Source organism: Xiphias gladius, chromosome 9, assembly GCF_016859285.1.
Source record: "Xiphias gladius isolate SHS-SW01 ecotype Sanya breed wild chromosome 9, ASM1685928v1, whole genome shotgun sequence".
In the NCBI taxonomy this organism is placed as follows: domain Eukaryota; kingdom Metazoa; phylum Chordata; class Actinopteri; order Istiophoriformes; family Xiphiidae; genus Xiphias; species Xiphias gladius.
The window spans coordinates 2,754,585-2,774,541 of record NC_053408.1 but is presented as its reverse complement, the minus strand read 5'-3'; the positions used below and the strand labels follow the sequence as shown (position 1 = coordinate 2,774,541).

At 45.3% G+C, this 19,957-nt stretch overlaps 2 protein-coding genes and 1 long non-coding RNA gene across 4 annotated transcripts; 2 read left to right on the top strand and 1 right to left on the bottom strand.

Annotated features, from left to right (window-relative positions):
• Window positions 1-645: 645 nt before the first annotated feature.
• LOC120794863 (Usher syndrome type-1G protein homolog) lies at window positions 646-7,201 on the top strand. The gene is made up of 3 exons (XM_040136258.1): window positions 646-809; window positions 5,124-5,571; window positions 6,175-7,201. Exons 1-3 carry the CDS (start codon window positions 646-648, stop codon window positions 6,994-6,996), a joined length of 1,434 nt encoding a protein of 477 aa, XP_039992192.1. The 3' UTR covers window positions 6,997-7,201.
• On the bottom strand, window positions 4,695-12,090 carry LOC120794864. 2 transcript variants are annotated; one of them, XR_005708172.1, is made up of 4 exons: window positions 11,170-12,090; window positions 7,763-7,865; window positions 7,434-7,511; window positions 4,695-4,784 (listed from the first exon to the last, which is right to left on the bottom strand). It is a non-coding gene; the product is annotated as an uncharacterized LOC120794864 (long non-coding RNA). The 2 variants fall into 2 exon arrangements; XR_005708171.1 differs by lacking the exon at window positions 4,695-4,784 and adding an exon at window positions 6,743-6,957.
• fads6 (fatty acid desaturase 6) lies at window positions 10,012-19,672 on the top strand. The gene is made up of 6 exons (XM_040136249.1): window positions 10,012-10,427; window positions 13,490-13,656; window positions 14,330-14,510; window positions 14,717-14,904; window positions 16,328-16,507; window positions 18,402-19,672. Exons 1-6 carry the CDS (start codon window positions 10,154-10,156, stop codon window positions 18,549-18,551), a joined length of 1,140 nt encoding a protein of 379 aa, XP_039992183.1. The 5' UTR covers window positions 10,012-10,153; the 3' UTR covers window positions 18,552-19,672.
• Window positions 19,673-19,957: the final 285 nt, after the last annotated feature.

Genomic DNA, 19,957 nt, shown 5'->3' with positions numbered 1-19,957 from the left:
GCTTTAGTTACTACTTACTTTACAAATTCTGATTTGTGCACACAAAACATAAGAAGAGCTTATAAAACACTATGCTTTGTTATGAATTAAACTGCTAACTAACAGTATATACGTAAATCTATGGGCGAATATTATTTTTCTGGTAAAAACTTATTTCAGTGTAAAAATAAATCAAGCTTTAGATCAGGGATTTTGCTTTATGAATAAAACTTTTTGGCAAATAATATGAGAATCTTTAGTACTAGTTCAATTTTTTTTTTTTTAATAGTAGCATAAATAGCATCACAAATTGAGAAAACAGGAAAACCATCAGTTTTATCGAAAAACAAGTGACTTAAACAATGATTTTTACAGTGCGACATTCTGTGAAAAGATGGCTGCTTCTTCCTTGTTCAAACCGACCTATTCCGAGGGGGCGGGGCCAGTGCCATCGAAGCCCCTCCCTGACAACAAGCACGCCTCGTTCTCGTCTCCCAGCAACCAGCCCGTCGGCCGGCACCGTAGTCTCTCCGCCGGCCGTCCGCCCGCTCCGGACACGCCGCCTCCCGGACTGAATTGTTGCCTAAATAACGGGGCCAAACCTCCAGACACTAGATGGAAACGAACTCAGAGTGAGCCGGGCCGCCGAAGCCGAGGGGCGCCGCCATGAACGACAGGTACCACCGGGCGGCCAGTGACGGCTACCTGGACGTGCTGAGGGAGGCCACGCGGAGGGAGCTGAACGCACCGGATGAGGACGGGATGACACCGACCCTGTGGGCCGCCTACCACGGCAACCTGGAGGCGCTCCGGCTCATCGTGGGGAGAGGGTGAGTCCGGAGACCAGGGACCGGTATCAGAAAGAGTGCCCTGCAGGATCCCCGCAACCCTCCATCTCATCAGCGAAGTGGTTTTTCGTTGTTGTTTGTTTCCAATAGGTGATTCAATCCACCACTGGGGGTAAAATAATTTCACTTTTCTCCCCCCAGTCATCTTTACTTCAGTCAGTCCCATTTTCACACTGGAGGGAGATTTGCCTTCCCCACAGTTTTTATTGTGTTAGATTATTTTGTCATATCTTTGAGTTAAAGTTAACTGCAAATAACTGGATTTTTCTTCATTTCAGTGAAAAACCTTTTACCCGTTTTAAGAACGGTTCCGTATTGGGACTATAAACAAGTCACGGCTGACCGTGCTGTTAACAGAGAGCTGTTCAAATTTACATACATGCAACATAAAAAGGAGAAGAGAGTTATGTTACCATATCTATAGTTTACTCTTCTTTCCTTGGTCTTCTATGAAAGTAAATTATTAACTATATTTGGGGTTATGGACTCCCAGTCGCACAAATCAAGACATTTGTAAATGTCGCCTTTTTTCTTTTTCTTTTTTTTTTGCTTGTATTAACAAAGAACCTCGTGCTGGCTTCCGACCCCATCGCTAATCTAATCACTGCTGCCGGAGACGGAGGGTTATACAATTTAACAGCCTAATTACAGAGAAAGGTCGCTCGCAGCAGGATACCCCCATGTAATGGGTGGAACATGTGCAATGTACACACCTGAAAACACACACACACACACACACACACACACACACACACACACACACACACGTGCTGATTGAGCAGGATAATACTGTATGCATCTCAAGCATGATAACTTAATATTTAATCCTACAAATGTGGGTCAGGCTGATTCATTACATAGCAGGTGATGCTCTAAATGTGATTCTGTTACATGGCCATTTTTATAGCGATCAATTAGTGAAAGGGCACCACGTCCATCAGAAAACTGATTGTAAGCTCAAAGGCGGCAGATGAACGATATGATCTCTGCTCTGAAAGCCTCGTGCACACTCATACTGTACATGCCCTAATCAGAGAGTGTGCACTACAGGACGTGTTCGTAACAGAAAACTGAGATGATCGTGAAAAGGGGTCGGGAGTAAGTCGTAGCTACAAAGCAGTGTCATATTTACTGCCTGTTCTCTGTGGCTGCGGACTCACACAAGGGTAGAGCCCAGTACGTCATGCTGCTGGTGGCAGGTTTATGAGGGTGAGCAGTAAAGCGGGGGGCAGTTTGAGTCCGACGCTCCAGACACAGGAAAGGTCACGGTGATGGAGAGGGCATCTTCCCCTCTGCGACAGTCCCTGCAGGACGCACTGCGGGGCGGACACGAGGCAGAGAAAGACGCCTAAAGCCGAGCTGCGGGGTCAGAGTTCACAGCAAAACGTAAATGAAGATAGAAGAAGGTGCTTTTAGATGCATTTCACTGCAAATGTTTTCCTTCTATTCCCTTTGGAGGCTTTGAGTATTTTTTCTATTATCTAGTATTATTTATTAGCAAATTTGGCCAGGGGATGAGTATCATTTAAAATTTTAAAACTAGCACCAATGAGACACCTGAATTTAGGTACAATACCGAAGAGAGACTTTTTTTTCAGATCCCTAGTTTGAAGAATATAAAAGAGTTTTCTTCCAAAACCTTTTTTTCATTTAACAAAAGAAGCCAAACTAATCATGCAGCTGTAGTATCAGTCATACATGAAACTTCACCTTCACTAGACTGAGCTAAAATACATCTAAAACTGGGAAAAAGTATCATTAAATTAGTAAATATCTGATTAAAGACTAAGAAAACATACACATTTTAGGTTTAGAGCTGCAACGGTTATTCATTTAATTGTTTAGCTTGTATTTAAATTGTATTTGTATAACTGATGAATTTTATCATCATTTTTCAAGCAAATATGCCAAAATTGCTGTTTTCAACCTCTCAGATATTAAGATTTTCTGCTTTTCTCTGATAGAGTACAAATCGACCTTTGGTGCGCAGTCTTGCTTTGGGACATACTGACAAGTGGGAATGTCATTAGTTTTGCAAGTATTTGATCCTAAACAAAAGTACTGGGCAAATTAAGATTTTGACCCGATGTCGAGGCAATATGAAAAGTCAGAAGATCACCGGAGTTCTTGCTATTTATCCTGAGGGTACCATGGATGTGTGTAGCAAATCCATCCATCAGGTGTCGTGATATTTCACTGGATACATGAACATTTTGACCTGTTGGAGACGCTAAAGAAAAACTCAGGGGATCACCAAAGTCAGTACAAAATTTCATTGCAATCCGTCCAATAGTTGTTGAGATATTTCAGTCTGGACCAAAACGGTGGACATTACTGGTATTCCAGTCGTACTGACCGGTCTCTTGGTCTCTGGGTGATTAAGGTCTGCCGTGTGCTCTGTAGTTGACGGAAACTTGGCGGCAACAATAAATAGAGGACGGCGACGGAGGGGTTCAACAAGCACTTTTTTGTCCAGAGGCCCTCTAACGGGTTAGTCCGATCGGGGGAACTTGAGTTTTCTATACTCATGCTAAAGACCAAAACAAGTATTGAGTTTCTACACTCAGCCCTACATGTTGCTAGTAAACAGGTTGTTGTTTGTGTAGTTGGAGGTTGATGACTGGCTGCTGTACCACATCTGACTCAGAGCTCCTGGCATGGGTGCAGATGGTCAAGTTACTATTTGCAATAGTTGGGTGTAATTCGTCCTTCTTACTACAGTGATACACTTCTTGCGCGTACCTTGGGAACTTGATCTTCCTAACTGCCTCTTCAGCTGACAGTGGAATAAATAGAAGCAAACTATGATGCTCTGAACCCTAAAATAAACCCCATACTTTGTTGCTCTAATATCTTATATCATATTTGCAAACTTTGTGCAGGTGCGGCGCTGCAGACAGGAACTGAAATCAGGCTTCATGCCGATAAAGGTGGTGACCCCGCCCTGTGGTGTGTCTCCGGGTGTCTGCGAAAAAAAGACTCTTGGCGTGTGGGATAAATAATGCAAAGTCACCTCTGTCATGTTTAACCTGCGGTGTTTCAATTATTGATCAGGACTCAGCCACAGCCCGGCCACGTGGGTGGAGCGAAAACAGGCAGAGGAGGGACCTAGAGGTGAAATTAGTTCAATGCAGAGCTCATCCCTCTATACCAACTGGCCACCACTTTCTGATAAGGTTCCATTTATAAAGAGTTATAAACTGGGTTAGCTTAGCAAAAAGACTGGAAACAGGGGGGAAACAGCTAGCCTGGCTCTGTCCAAAGCTAACAAAATCTGCCTACCAGCACACCAGACACTTTTGTCTTTTTATCTCTGTAATTCGTTAGGGAGACCTCTCCAATGGATTGTTTAACCACTTATCTTCTTGAAAACAGCTGCAGGACATCTGGACCAAAATCTAATTATAAACTGTTTATAAACATTTATAACTGCAGACTTGATGGATTTTTAGAAAGTGTGAAACCTTCAATAAGTTAATAAATGGTTATACCAGAAGTTTTTGCAGTTTTAAATGTTAATAATCGGTTTGAAGATGGATTTTGGTCCAGATGTCCTGCAGCTGTTTTCCAGAAGACAAGTTGTCAAACAGTCCATTGGAGAGGTCTCCCTAATGAGTTAAAGAGCTGAAAGTCTCGTGCTGGAGGAGGCTTTTCCACAGTCTGGCAACCCACATAAAGACATTAATTAGACTACGAAAACAGACACTTTATTTGAAACAGGCACTTAATCGTTTATTGAGGTCAGTCACATAATCCTCGCATAGTAAGGCAGTGCAGACTTTTTGGGGCAATCTGCAACTGAATCACCACACAATCATAATGTAACTTTGACAACAGTGAAAGCAGGCAAGTGGTAATCTTCATCTGTGGTAATTGCGAGGACCTGCCTGCATCAGTCACGAGTGTCTGCAAGTCGATTTTGATAGCATGATGAAATGAATAGGAACCCATGGCTGCCTGGAAGGTAACAAAAACACATTCATAAATAACACATTATAGTATGCTTTGGAAGATGCTCATCAGTGATGTATGTATACACTACGTGGCTGAAGACAGACTATGCTGATAAAGTATACTGTATACTATAGTACTAAGTGACAAAACAGCCTTCCCCAACAGCCACAAAGTTGGAAGCAAAACATTGTCTAAAATATTCTATCCTGTAGCATTCCCTTCATTTGAGCTAAGGGGCCAAGCTCAAACCATGAAAAACAGCCCCAGACCAACTAGAATACTGTATATGTGAATCCAGTAATGTGGAGATCCAACATGGCTTCTTGTCCCCTCTTCTTCCAGAGGTGACCCAGACAAGTGTGACATCTGGGGGAACACACCACTTCACCTGGCAGCTGCCAACGGCCACCACAACTGCCTGTCCTTCCTGGTGGCTTTCGGTGCCAACGTGTGGTGTCTGGACAATGACTACCACACACCGCTGGACATGGCCGCCACCAAGGGCCACATGGACTGTGTTCGCTACCTGGACTCCATCGCTGCCAAGCAGACCATCCTCAATCCAAAGCTGATCAGCAAACTGAAGGACCGGGCTTTCCGCGCCGCAGAGCGCCGGATCAAAGAGTGCGTGAAACTCCAGAGGAAGCACCGAGAACGTATGGAGAGGAAGTTTACGAAGGAGTTGGTGGCTTTAGACAACCTGGATGCTATTAGCTTTTCTAGCTACACCAGCAGCAGCACACTGAGTCGCAAGTTCAACACCGTCACCTCCAACATGCCATACTCGCAGGTGGTTTCTCTTTGACTTTGTGTGAGTGTGGAAGATAATAGAGCATCAAAATCCTTTTGTGCCTCGGGATTAGCTTCTGCTCCACTAGCTTTCGGTTGACAAGATTGTTTTTCATTGCCTTCCAAAACGACCCACATCCCTATCATCAGGAAGTAATTTTTTTTAGTTTAGCTTTTTTGGAGGGCAGTTTAAACCTCTATTCTAGAGGCAACAGAGATCCCCCGCCAGACTCCAACTGGAAAGCATTAGGGTTAATGGTCAGCGTGTTAAAACCCTAAACCATGGTCGCTTTCCAAATTGCATCACTGAGCATTTTCTTATCTATCAATTCCAGGGCTAAGGTTTGGTCAAGTTTAGGCAACTAGATCACTCAGCGACAGTTGGGAAAGGTTGTGATCAAAGTTAAAAAAAAACTGCTTGCTTAGGGAAAAACCATGGTCATGGTTTAAAATTAGAGCTACTTGGTGAGGGAAAGATTGTGGTTAAGTTGAGTGTTGGTAGTAGATTGGATGTAATCAGTCCTCTCACCCTGTGTCAAACTCCCGCGTTTTGTTGACTGCTGCTTCTAAATTTGTAGTTTCTAAATTTATACTTTCTTCTCAGGCCACTCTACACTCAACAGCCAAGGGCAAGGCCAAGATACAGAAGAAGCTGGATAAGAAGAAGCAGGTTGATGGAACGTTCAAGATCTACGAGGATGGGAGGAAAAGTGTGCGCTCGCTATCCGGCCTGCAGCTAAGCAATGACGTCATGTTCCTCAAACAGGGCACCTATGCCAACCCCAAGGAGAGGTCACGCCTCAACATCCGTGACATGTTCCCCCGTGACAATGATGACGATGCCGACACCATCTCCCGTGCCATGAGCGACCCGGGCCTCCATGAGGCTGCGTATTCAGAGATCAGCGCTGACTCCGGTCGTGATTCCCTGTTCACGCGGCCCGGGCTTGGCACCATGGTGTTCAGGAGGAACTATATGACTGGGGGCATGTTTGGGATCGGGGCACGGGACGAGGGGAGTGTTGCAGGGAGTGAACCCGTGGGCCAGGTGCCTGATGTTCGTCTACGTGGACATCTGCCTCGACGCTCGCCCAGTTTTGATGAGGACAGTATTGGTAGCGCCTTGAGCCTGCAAGAAAGAAACTTGCAGGAGTTGCCTTGGGAGGAGGCTGATATTGGGCTGGACGAGGACATGGATCCAGAGAACAGTCCCCTCGAGACCTTCCTGGCCTCGCAGAGCCTCAGTGAGTTCATGCCGATCTTCAGGAGGGAGAAGATTGACCTGCCGGCGCTGCTGCTTTGCTCAGATCAGGACCTCTCCAGCATTCACATCCCTTTGGGCCCCAGGAAAAAACTGCTGGATGCCTGCAAGAGACGTCTGGACACCCTAGACGAACCAGAGGCCATTGAAGACACTGAGCTTTGAAGGTCAGTGTTGGAGAAATCCATATTTTATTTTTCAAAAGTGGATCACCACCCTTCACCACTCATTCCTACCAATAAACCTGAGACATAAGCTACTGTGTTTGCATGCATCAACATGGCCTTTGAATGACATTCACTGGGGATGACAGCCATCACAGAACTGTGAGGAAGTGAATGAGTGTGGATGGACTTTGCTAACGTTAAACTTAAATCTACAGTGAGTGTATTAGCTACAACATTAATTGACTAAGTGTTGCAGCTCTGAACATACAAAAGTAAAAAGAAATGCAAATGTTTGGCAAATCACTCTGTGGTGATAAAAATGTCTTCAGAAGCCTATTAATGATGCATTCAACTCATGACACATTAAAGTATTAGTATTATATTTATTAAGTATCAGTATAGGTATCAATACTAGGGATTCTATCCTAGCCTTACCTGGTATCACGGGAACAGGAATCAAATTTATTGGTAGCAGCCACTGCTGAGCAAACTCCCGGTGTGGCTCCACCTAACCTGAACCCGAGCAGAGATCTAATGAGCCAGAGCGACTGAAAACACCCGTGTGGGTGTGCGGCAGAGCCTTTTTCATGAGGAACCCAACAAGACCAGATACCTGTTTACTGGCTACATAGCACCATCTTGTGGCATAAAGATATAATGAGATTAGGTGTTAGGACTAGAGGCCTAGATAGCCATTTTAGTAGCATGGCACATTTTTTATCAGGGTACAGTCATACAAAATGTTATTTTGATTATTTACTCACGGAGTAAAGTCACAGTGAAGTCGTTCTGCATAGCTGATGCTGGTTCCACGTGATGCTATTATTCCCAAGTAGAGTCAGTGGAGGCAACATGGACTCTTGGCATCTGATAGAAAAGAAAGAAGTAATACACATTTTTAATGGGAAAGCTTTGCCATATATACAGACACATGGACACACACATTCTTTATTGTGCTCCAGTGAATTTTCCTGTAACATCTGGTTATCTTTGCATGCTGTAATAATTAACATATTAGTGAATGTGTTGTTTATTATGTCTTTGTTGTACAGTTTTATTACTTTAAATATGTTATTTTTCTCCAGGGCACATACACACTGGTGACTATACTTTAATGATCGATGCAAATAGCCACTGACTGACATTTGCTCCGCAAAGACTGTTGCAATAGTCGAAACAATGGGGTGTAACTGTGACATTATGTGAGTGTGTGCTAGATAACACTGTTATCTCGGGTTGCTATTTGGTTTCACCGAAGGCATGTCTGACTGCGCACTCGAGAGTATGGCTGTGCATGAATGTACATTTTTATGTTGGCAAAAATCTGTTTTTGTAATAATCACCTGAAGATGTACCCGCAAACAGTAAAATCCTTTATTAAAATAAAGTGAAAATTATTCTGGTTTTGTCTGTGACTTTATTGTGACCCAACCAACCAGTGTTTACTGAATACAGTAAATGTACTGTGTGTAGTGTATCTACTGCAATAGAGCTGCAGCCATTTACATTATCGATAAATCGTTTAGCTCATAAAATATTCAAGGCCAGTGGCCAAAAGTAACTAAATACTGTTACACAAGTATCATACTTAAGTACAATTTTGAGGTACTTGTACTTTACTTGAGTTTTTCCATTTTCTGCTACTTCATACTTCTCTACATTTCAGAGGCAAATATTGTTCTTTGTACTCCACTGCATTTATCTGATAACATTTGTTGCTTTGCAGATTCAGATTAATAATAAAAACATGATCAACAAATAAATTACGATGTTTTACTATAGGTTAAGATACAACCTTATTGATCCCGGGGAAATTCATGAGCTACTCAGCCGTCATTTTAATTAGCTCCACCTTTACGAATGAATGCGTCATAATCCACTAATATAACTTCTATTATTGTGACATGGGCCTTTCTGATAATGCGGATTTTCAATTTGATACTTCAGGTACATTTAGATGCTTATCTTTTTGAACTTCTACTGAAATAAAATTCTGAATGCAGTACTTTTACTAGAGTAGTTCTACGCTGTGGTGTTGCTACTTCTACTTAAGTAAAAGATCAGTGTACTTCGACCAACAGTCCAGAACCCAAATATATTCAGTTTACAAGGAAATAAAACAAAGAAAAGCATCAAATATTAATTATTTAAGAAGCTGAAAAGCAGCATTTTCTTGTATTTTGGCTTGAAAAAGGACTTGAACCAATTATCAGAACAGTTGACTATTATTTTTCTGACAACTGACTAATTGTCACAGCTCCACATTACGCCTCCGCGCTCTTTGATATCTGTCCTTCCCTGGACAAAAAAAAAATAAAAAGCACAAAGCCAAAGGCTGCGGGAGGATGTAAGCTGAGCTTTCAGACAGCCTGGTGTTCATGCCCTTCTCTGCAGTATCTGCTGTCCTTGGGAGTAAAAAAATGCACATGCTGTATCTTTTAAAGAGCATGCTGGAATCAGCATCAAGCCCAGAACACTGGCCTCTCTCCTGAATAAGAATAAATTAAAAAAAAAAGCAGCACTGACACCAGCTATTCACGAAACTCATAATAACCACACCCCATCTACCCGGACACATTCCTGCACAGCGTCATCTTCTCTTTTTCACTCTGAACCTTTCCCCCAGTGAAGAAACAACTGAACAGTCACTGTTAATCCACTCCTCAGCCTTCCTTTCTCCCTATCCGTTCCCAGGACACTTGCCAAGGTTACAGAGACGGGAGGGGGAGAAGAGCTGACACAAAGAAACAAAAGGGGGGGGGGGTGAACGGCATGCACAATGTATGAGACACTGAGCTGAGCAGCTGCAGTTTTGTGTGGCTGCCTGTGTGAGGGAATTTGGTTCCATCACATCGTATGGCAGCCTTGCACCTTCAGGCCGTGGGACAATAAATTCCTCTGCTGCTGGACTGCATCAGGAGTCAGCTGACGGGGCGGGGGGTTAAGGAGGAGGTAGGAGAGGAGGGTCGATGAAGTAGCGGGAAGGGGGCTGGGCCTCTGAGGCAGTGCTTCAAGCCAATAAAGACTTTCGCAATGCCTCCTCTGACCTGTGGACTTTACATTCAGAGTGCAGTGTTTAGCACCGGCTGATTGCGAGAGGACACCAGCCGCATGGTGACTTTGTTCTGAGCCGGTTCATCGGCGGAGGAGCCGACATGCAGAACGTACCAGAGGAGTGGAGGGAAGGACGGGATGAGGGGACGGGGGAGATGTTAGTCAAGAGGAGAGGTGATTCAGAGTGCAGCGGTGAAGACATGAAGGGCGAGAGGAGGAAGAGTGCCGGGACAGGTGGCGAAGAGGTGGAGAGAGAGACGCTGATGATGGAGCTGACGAGGCTGGTGCAGAAGATGGTGAGAGAGAGCAGCTGGTGGGAGAGGAGAGGGATCGATTGCAGCATCCTGGCAGGCGCGTTCCTCTGTCTGCCACCCGGTAAGACTCTGCACCCTGTGGAGACTTCACACAGCTGCTGGGACCCTGGGTTCCCTCTCTTTAATCCCGGATGTGGGAATTTTAACCACAAACATTCAAATCAAATACACACATTTCTCTCTGTTTACCTTAAATTACAGTCATTATATTGATTCAACAATGGCAAATTTATGCTGCGGGACAACAAGATCTAGTGCTGCAATTAATGATTATTTTCACTGATGATTAATCTGGCAATGATTTTTCCCATGTAATAAATGATTAAATCTACAAACTGTCAGAAAATAGCAAAAAAAAAAGCCCATTACAATCTCCTCAAGTCCAAGGTGACGTCGTAAAGTTGCATAATTTGTCTGACCAGCTGACGACTGTTTCCATTACTGACTAACCTACGGATCATTTTCTCTAGAAAATGATTCATTTTGTCTATAAAATGTTAGAAAATGAAACTGTCCAAGCCCACTGTGATAGCTGTAGAGTACACGTTTTGTCCAACAAACAGTCCGAAATCCAAAATTAATCAGTTCAGCACAGACATTTAAGAAAATTCACATTTGAGAAGCTTGAGCTAGTGGAATGTTTGGGGAATTTCGTATTGATTATCAAACTTGTTGCCAGTTAATGTTCAACTAGTCGAGGAATCGACTCGTGTTAAATATCCCACATGGTTCCTTATAAATAAAATAAATAAAAACGAGTTATCGCTTCTGCCCCAAGTGTCTCATTGATTTATTTATGTCACCTGAAACTTAATAACCTTCCAGCAAACAGGCTTCTAATTTTGAAATCCAGCTGCAGCTCGTTTCTCATGGCTCCCGTGTATCTGGGTCACTGGTGGACAGCGACTGACCTCGGCTAGGGCTGGTGTCCATTGTGCCTCATGTCACTCGATCACTGGAACGGACAACTTTTTAGCAGCGCCGCAGGAAACCTGCTTCGAGCTTGATCTGTAATCGAGACTTGCGGATGTGTCTGCACTTAATGCTGCTTCCTACTGCATTCTTAATGCTGGACCAACAGCAATACCGGCTTGTTTGTGAGTTTTCCTCAGAGTCCGTGGAGTATATTCCTGGCGAACGTCGAATCTGGTTGCAGAGCGCGGCTGCGATGGCATCTGTCGTCGTGTATCACCGAGGTTGAGGCTTATCGCCTCGAAATAGGCTGCTTTGAAACAGCAGGTGCAGGACATTAGCACCAATTTTTTGGGTTAGGAAGAGAATGTGTCACCTAAAACCTGCCGTGAAAGCCAGAGAAGCTTCACCGGGAGCTGGTGCCGCACGGTCATTCTAGTTAAAAAGGCTGCGTTTCATTAAATAGTTCATGTGATCGGACTGAGGTCATTCTATCATTGAATGCTCATTTTCTGCCTTATGTGGAAACTTCCTGAGCAACAGACACGTGTAAATAAAAACAGATCACAGTGACGTAATCATGCAGGAAAACCCCCTGTGGGCTGAAATGGTGTCAGTAACAAGCAGCACGGTCACCTCCAGCGAAGGCTAAAGTTTCCCTCTTTCACCTGATCTTTCTGCACATCATGGTTGAATGTCACACTGCTGCTGCAGTGGGACGGCAGTGCGGGGGCTCACAGATAAGAGACACAGGACCGTTCGTCTTTAGCCACGCGGCAGTGTCACTGCCGGGGTGGCAAAGTCCGACAGTCGGTCTGTTGGTCCAACACTTTGGCCCAGATTCTCAGCAACTATGGGATGCATGGATGGATAACTGGACGGGCCTACCGGCCACGGGCCCAGGGGCCCGAGGGGTCAGGGGACCCCTGGGCCAGAGGGTCCGCATGAAGCGAATGTTAATATTTCTTGTTTGAAGGTCAAAGAGCTCGGTTAAAAGACACAAAAAGACCACAAAGAGATGCAAAACAACTATGAAGAAACACAAAATGACTACAGAGAGACAAAAAAATTACCATTAAAAATACACACAACTTTCAGTGGAGACAGAAAACAAATACAAAGAGATGAAAAATGACCAAAAACAGACACAAAACGACTACAAAGACACACAAAAATGCCCCAAAGAGACGCAAAATGACCACAGGGACCTTTTACCTGTGTGTCTGTGTCTGTCTGAGTCCCATTTTCTCACACTCTGTCCATGACTGGATGAATTACAACTGACATTTATGGTCCCCAGAAGATTAAATCCAAAGACTCTGGTGTTCCCCCGACTTTTCACGTAGAAATGCTCAAAATTTCCTCTTCCTGTCAGCCTCGGCTGCGCAATGTAAGCTAACTGTTAGCATGTTAAGGTATCATGCTAGATGTACACGTAAACATGCTAAAAGCTTATATGCTAAAGATTTCGTGTTAAATGCTAGCATGACATTAGCAGCTTAGCACGCTAACCAGCTAACATACCCCTGAACTCATTAACTTTGGCTTCAGCGAATAACGACGGGCATTTTTCACTCTTTTCTGACATCCTAAGATTAAACAATCAATCATTAAAGAAAATAACTGTCAGATGTATTGATAATGAAAATAATTGGTTGCAGCGTCACAGTTCTTCTGGGTGTTGACAACTGGATACACCGGGGGGAAAAAAAATGGAAGAAATGCGATTAAACAAAACTTCAGAACAAACGAGAGAAATAGAAACTGAAACGACTGAGGTCTTAAAGCTAGACTTAAGCCCAGAGTCGCGTTATGATGGAGACAGAAGTGGGGCTTGTGGGGCCAGTCGGTCGCCAAAAACGTCGGGGCCAAACTTTCATGTTTTGCTCCTAGATTGGCCAAGTTGTCTCCGTTTGGTCTCGCTGAGCGGTTTTGTTTTTTTGCCGCAGCCTCATAGACTTTTGGTCCGAGACCGCAAGAGTTCAGAAAAGACCAAAAGAGAAAAGATCCCTCAACGAGGAAAAGAAAGAAAATGTGTAAAGTGTAAGTCATTTAGAATAAGCACAAGCAGCAAAAGACCAAATATGTGTGTGCGAGTGTTCTTTGTCAACGATAAGGCGCTGAGTCCTGGTGCCGAGGCCCAGGCATCAGAGCCTCACCCCGGCGAATTCAGGTGCGGGTCAGACACTGCTGTCCTCCCCTGTCTTGCAGCCTTCCTACTGCTGTCCTCCTCCCACATCCTGCGGTTCTCCGCGGGCATGCTGCTGATGGGAGTGGCCCACGCGGTCATCACCGTCAAGGGGACGCATCTGGCCAGCCACGGGGCGCTGAGCGAGTCGCAGGCCTGGGGGAGGTTCTGGGCCGTCTTCTTCATCGAGGTGAGATGTCCAGAAATGGACCGAGGGGCGTCGTGGAGAGCGAGAGAGAGAGAGAGAGAGAGAGAGAGAGAGAGACAGAGAGACAGAGAGAGAGAGAGAGAGAGAGAGACAGAGAGAAAGAGAGAGAGAGAGAGAGAGAAAGAGAGAGAGAGAGAGAGAGAGAGAGAGAGAGAGAGAGATGTACAGGGCAGGTGTAAACGTGGAGCGGGGCGACCCTCGTGCTCAGGTAGCCTACCCCGAGTAAATAAAGGTGAAAAACGGAATTAAATAACAATGTGATTATTTGCCAGTTCTTATCCGGCTGGTCAGGATATTAAATCAGTGTTTAGTCACCTTTTATAACGTCAGTATCAGAGTCATAAATCCAGTGAACCTTCGAACCCCGTGACCTGGGACGTGGAGTTTACCGCTCGCTCTATTCAGGTGAACAGGAAGTCGGAACCTCGGCCGGTCTTCGCCTTCGGCGTGTTTTTAGCTGCTTGTCAAAGCAAATGGGAAAAAAAAAAACATGGAACCGGGATGAAGTCAGTCAGAACCAATAGTGGCTTTGGTGCTAGATCGTTTTTGAGGTGGTTTTCATGAACACGCGCATCTGTGCGTGCGTGTGCGTGTCTCTGTGTGCGCGTGTGTGTGTCTCTGTGTGCGCGTGTGTGCGTGTCCTTCATCCACTCAGATCTGCGGTTCCTTCTCGGCGCGAGCTGGCGTGCACGGACACATCAAGATGCACCACGCTCACACCAATGTCGTGGGACTGGGCGACTCCAGCGTGTGGAAGGTCCCCTTCCTGCCTCGCGCCGTCTACCTGTTCGTGGCCCCCCTGGCCGTGCCCGTCATCACGCCGCTCGTTGCACTGGGTAAGAGGCGCCGCAGGACCAAAGACAGACGCGCGGTCTAGGCGTTCACTCCAATAGTTGAACGTCACGTGTGATTATCGGGGTAGAGTCGAGAGAGATTTCTTACCTTCCGACGCTGACCATGTTCCCGCGTCACCTCGTCTCCGTCGCTCGGGCGAGATTCGTTCTCAGGCCCGTGACGGTCTCTGATTCTCTGGTTTTTGCAGCTCACCTCAGAGGCCTCGCTCTGGCCCACATCGCCAGGACCGTCCTGATGGTTTCACTGGGCCTGTACTCGCAGTACTGGCTGCTGATCCACGCCTCCGGGTTCAGGTCCCCTCACGGCGCCTTGCTCTGCATGCTCGTCTGCAGAGCAATGTTCTCCGTGCCGTACATCCACGTCAACATTTTCCAGGTGAGGAAAGTCTGCAGCGGGCCCACTGCATACCCCCCCCCACACCTAACCCCAAACCCCAGACCCCAAACCCCAGACCCGGATCCGTTCTAAACCAGGTATCGCTTCCCGTTTGTGTCGTGAAGACACATTGTTTGTACCTGTGAACTATGAAAGAATAAACACACACGTGCTTTTTTTAATGTGTTTTGGCAGGTCTGAGGGTAAATTTATTAGTTTTTCCGTCTCTTTTCTTTCCGAGTTAAATTGTTTAGTTTGAATTTCAGACTCCGTATGTTATGAATCAATGGCCGTAGACGGATTTCATCTGTTTCTGAAAGGTTGTTTTGTTTGGAAAAAAGAAAAAGTAACATACAGAAAGGTTCCCTGAGATAAAACCGACAGCAGATGTGCTCAGAGGTTGAGAGCGCGCCTTTGTCCGAGAGCCTTTTGGAGGGACTCTTGTTGGGCAGCGTTGTGTTCTCATAGATCAGACCGGTCGGTGAACGAAAGCGATAACAAGGAACAATTCAGGCATGATTTTCCCAGATGGAGCCTGCGTCCTGCAGGTCATTGTGCATTGTTCCGATCAAAGCGGGCGAAGGTGTATCAGAAAACACAGGTTCTTGGTGTGAAGTCGAGGGTCTAATGGGGGGAAATGTCAGTTCTCTGCGGGGGTCAGACTGGAAACCTGTTCTCTCCTGTCTCCTGGTGTTGTTGTTGGCCGTTGTCCTATCTTTTCCCCTCTGAACCTGATGTTCCTCTGTGCTTTTTATCCGGGGACGACCTTTGTTTTTATTGGCTCTAGTGTCTCATTTGAAAACAGTGTGTGCCTTTTTTTTTTTTTTTTTTTTTATGAAAGCAGTGGCAGAGGTCTTCTTGTTGTTTTGACCCATCCATTCCAAACAAACATTGAAATTAGAGGAAGCGAAATCCAGTTTGATACAGCTGGTTCTCGATAGCTGACCCGTGGACCCAGGCCTCCCGGGACCCCGACAGCCCCGGGTTCACGGTGTGTCAGGTGCTCCGTCGGGGGGTAAATTTGTTTTGGAATCTGCACCGCTTAAGTCACATCGTCAGCGTAAATGTTAAGGGCCCTTGAAAATAGTGATAAAAACCTAATCGTGAGGTTTTTTATTGGCAAATGCGCAAATGGGACATAACAGGTCGATGTGAACTCAGCTACCGAGCGACATCAGATTTTAAGCAGTGGAGCTGATCTGTGACTTAACTCCACTTTAATGTGGTGTTTTCCTCTCATTTTCTATCAATTTTGAGTTGAAATTGGAAATAAAAACCTCAACATGTGCTGAAGAAGGATGTGGTATATGCTCAAAAGCTCCAGAACAGCTGCTAAACGGACCTTGTGTTGGGATTGTTTTGTCTGCTAGATTATCTGCCGTTGGCCATAGTGCAACTTGACCAAAGTGCGTGTCATCCGCAGCACATTGGCCTCCCCATGTTCTCTCCGACCCGCCGACCGAAGAGGATCTACCAGATGACCCACGGAGTCCTGAACCTGCCCCGTAACCCGGTGCTGGACTGGACTTTTGGACACTCGCTTATCAGCTGCCACGTGGAGCACCATCTCTTCCCCTTCCTGTCTGATAACATGTGTTTAAAGGTAGGAAAAAAAGGAAAAAACGACCCTGACGGGGAATATAAGCCGCTTTCGTACGACATTTCCTTTTGGTTTTTCATTTCATGTGACTTACCAGTGGACTGAGTTATTGAACTTCACAGGCTTGTTTTGCGGCACAAAGCAGAAAGAGAGAAATGTTTGTTCAGTGCCAACAGGGTTAAGAAGTTAAGATGTTCACATGTAGTCATACCGGCGGGAAGCGAGAGGAAGCCCCTCTACTGTCCGGTGCAATCGTGGCTTTGTATTTACATGGTAACGATACAGCAGTTTTAATGTGGTGAAATGAATTCAGTGATAGTTGTAGTAATGATCTATGATTTATGGCATGGTTTTGATATATTTATATACATACATGTAAATGTAATTCCCCGGAGACGGTATATATTAAGTAACTTTGTAATTATCAGTTTTTACTTGGTTATTATGAGGAAAAGTACAGTAAAGTTTCTACCGAGCAAGTGTTTACCGGGCTACTTTCATACGGGTTGAGTTTGGATTTTCTCCTTCGCATATCTTCTGAACAAACTTTTTGCTCCTAATGTTGTACATGTGTCTAAACAGGCCACGTATGATACCAACAGCTCGTTGTTACGGTGGTGTTGTGGTTACGGTTCATACTCGGTAAACACAGATAACTGAATTTTATTTCCGTGACATTTTATGTACCAAGAATCATTATCATGAAGTCGGTATGTTAATCCTCCGGTTAAAAACAAACAGCTGTGGTTTGTGGTGATCACTACAGGTAATAACTACTCAGGAAATGATCGCACCTTAAACCGAGTCAGTGATTCTCAAACTTTTTTTTTTTTTTGTCATCCCTCCTTTTTGGCAGCAGGAAAAATGTCCCCCAACCCCACCCCGTCCCAACGAAAACCAATTTATCTCGCAGAACCAGACATAAGGAAGTTAAGGTTTACTTTGATCAAATATAACGCTGTCAAAACCGGCGCTGCAGATTTCCTTTCACCACACTTAATTACACTTGCGGAATTAAAAAAATGGGAGTTAAACTCTGCACGAACCACCAGTTTTTGGACAAAGACACAAGTCTGTCCACTACGAAGACACTAAACGACGGAGCAGATTAAACTTTGTGATTTTTTCTTTAATGACTTTGGTTCTGTCCGTCCTGTTTGCTTGTGGAGTGTCACCCCGTCACGAATCTGTCCACTTCGTGCTAAACACGTCCTTTTTCTATCTGATGGGTATCGGACATCTACGGCAAGTCCTGAAAGCGCTTTGGTTTCTTTGTTTCCTCGCTAACTTTAGTTGCAGTGGCGAGGAGTTTGAAAGACCTGAGCGTTTACCAGGCCGTCTGATGAAAAAAAAAATCTCAAAAAAATCTGTCTCCTGCAAGTCCACAAATTTTATGGAAGAGCAAAACTAAATCTCTGGATTATTCCTTTAAGTACTTGAAAATAAACCACATACAGTCCATATCCACTTAAGTCCACAATACTATTCAAGTGCACAGGAGAAGACTTGGAGCTGCAACGATTAGTCAACTTCCCGGTTAATCCGTTAGTCAGTCCACGTTCTGATGATCGATTCATCGTCGGAGTCATTTTTAAAGTAGAACATCCAGACGCTCTCTTGTTCAAGCTCGTGAAGGGTGGAAATTGGCTGTTTTTCCTCGTCTAAACATTCTATTAAATTAAACATCCTTGGGTTTTGAATTGTTGGTCGCACAAAACGAGACACTTGATAACATCACCTCGGGCTCTAGGAAGTTGTGATGGGCTTTCTCGCGCTGTTTTCTGATGCTTCATAGCCCCAACGATTCAACGCAGTGATAGTTTGTTAGAAACGAGGTTTGACTGGTTAATTTTTACAAAATACGCTTTTAAAACTGTCCCCTCTCACTGCTCTCCAGGTGAAGCCTGTCGTGTCCAAGTATCTGGCTGAAAAGGAGCTTCCGTACCAGGAGGACGGCTACCTCTCTCGCCTGACCCTCTTCTTCCACAAATACCAGGAACTGATGGTGTTCGCCCCCCCGATCACAGAGCTGGTGGGGGTGCAGTGATGGAGATGAACCCGCTCGGACTAACGGCCGCTGCCGCTCCAAAGCACACGCGTCAGTTTTTAAGTGCATTTCTGCTGACATGCTCCAACCTCCAGGTTTGAACTGCGTCTAACGTACATGATAGGGCTCGATTCAATGCGACTCTAAGACATTAGGATTTATGTCGTTAAATTAACGCAACGTCTTCATGATTGAGTTGGTTTTTTTTGGTTCTTTTTTTTTTAAATCAACTGAACAAATGGCACAAAGATAAGCACTCAGTGAAAAGCTTGATTGGGGCTAATGAGTTCTGCATTTAGGGTCACACTGGGAGATTAATTGTAGCTCTGTAAACTGACCTGGGGTCTGTCTGACGAAGCAACTTATTCAGGCCCTGTCTGAGCTTCCCGTCGGTCTCGCAAAGCCGGCTGCCGACCGGCTCCTTTAACTCCGGGTTTAACAGTAACATGCGGCGTTTTGGGGCGAGACGTCCACTGCCACACCTCAGGAGACTGATCCTTTCCTTCTAGTATGTGATAACCATTACAATCATTTTCTAATATTTCATCTGGGCAATTCAGCTTCATTCAACTTAATCTCACTCTGTCGACTGAAGTAGCACCAGCCTCTGACTCATCCTGGTTTCGATCACATCCGGGACACGATGCGGAGCACCAGAACCCTCGTCGCACACTTCCCTGTGTGAGTCTAACAAGTTCAGGGTTTCGGTTCATCTGTGCAGTGGCCGTGATGCCCGCAGACGCTCCCTGCCACCTCTGTACTGCGCTGCAGGCGTTATCAGTAACCTGACCCCCTATGACCCCAACGTTCATTTTCGATTATACAACCTACAGCGTGCACTTTAGGTCTGCGTTCACAAAGTGCTGGTTTCCGGTAATATTTTCTTTAACGTCCATACAGATCTTTTGCAGACCAGTGTTCAACCACCAGCAGCCCTGTAGAGGCGCGGTGCACCTGCAGAAATACCACCGCTGCTGGCTGTCACGCCGTCGGCTGAAACTACTGACCGCTGCTGTGGCTCTGCTCTCACTCGCTCACAGCTGCACCTGGGTCGGTGTATCAGTTACTTTACTTTACCAGAATCTACGCTGCAGGAGGTAGGTTCTTGCTGTGGAACCATGACGAACAGACGGCTCATTCAGAGAGTCTCCAGACTGCTCCACTTTCCTCACATTTTGTCATGTTGCAGCTTTCTGCTAAAATCCTTTAGGTTCAATCCCCCCCATCAATCTCCGCACCCTGTAACCCATAAGGACAAAGCCAACATAGGAATTTTTTGCGATTTTAATAAAAAAAAGTGATGCGAGTAAGTGAAGTGCGGCCACAGCCATCGGGTCGACATGTCAGAGCCCCCCCCCCCCAGTGGAGGGTCCCTCCATAGGATCTGCCTGTAGCTGGTGTTTAGT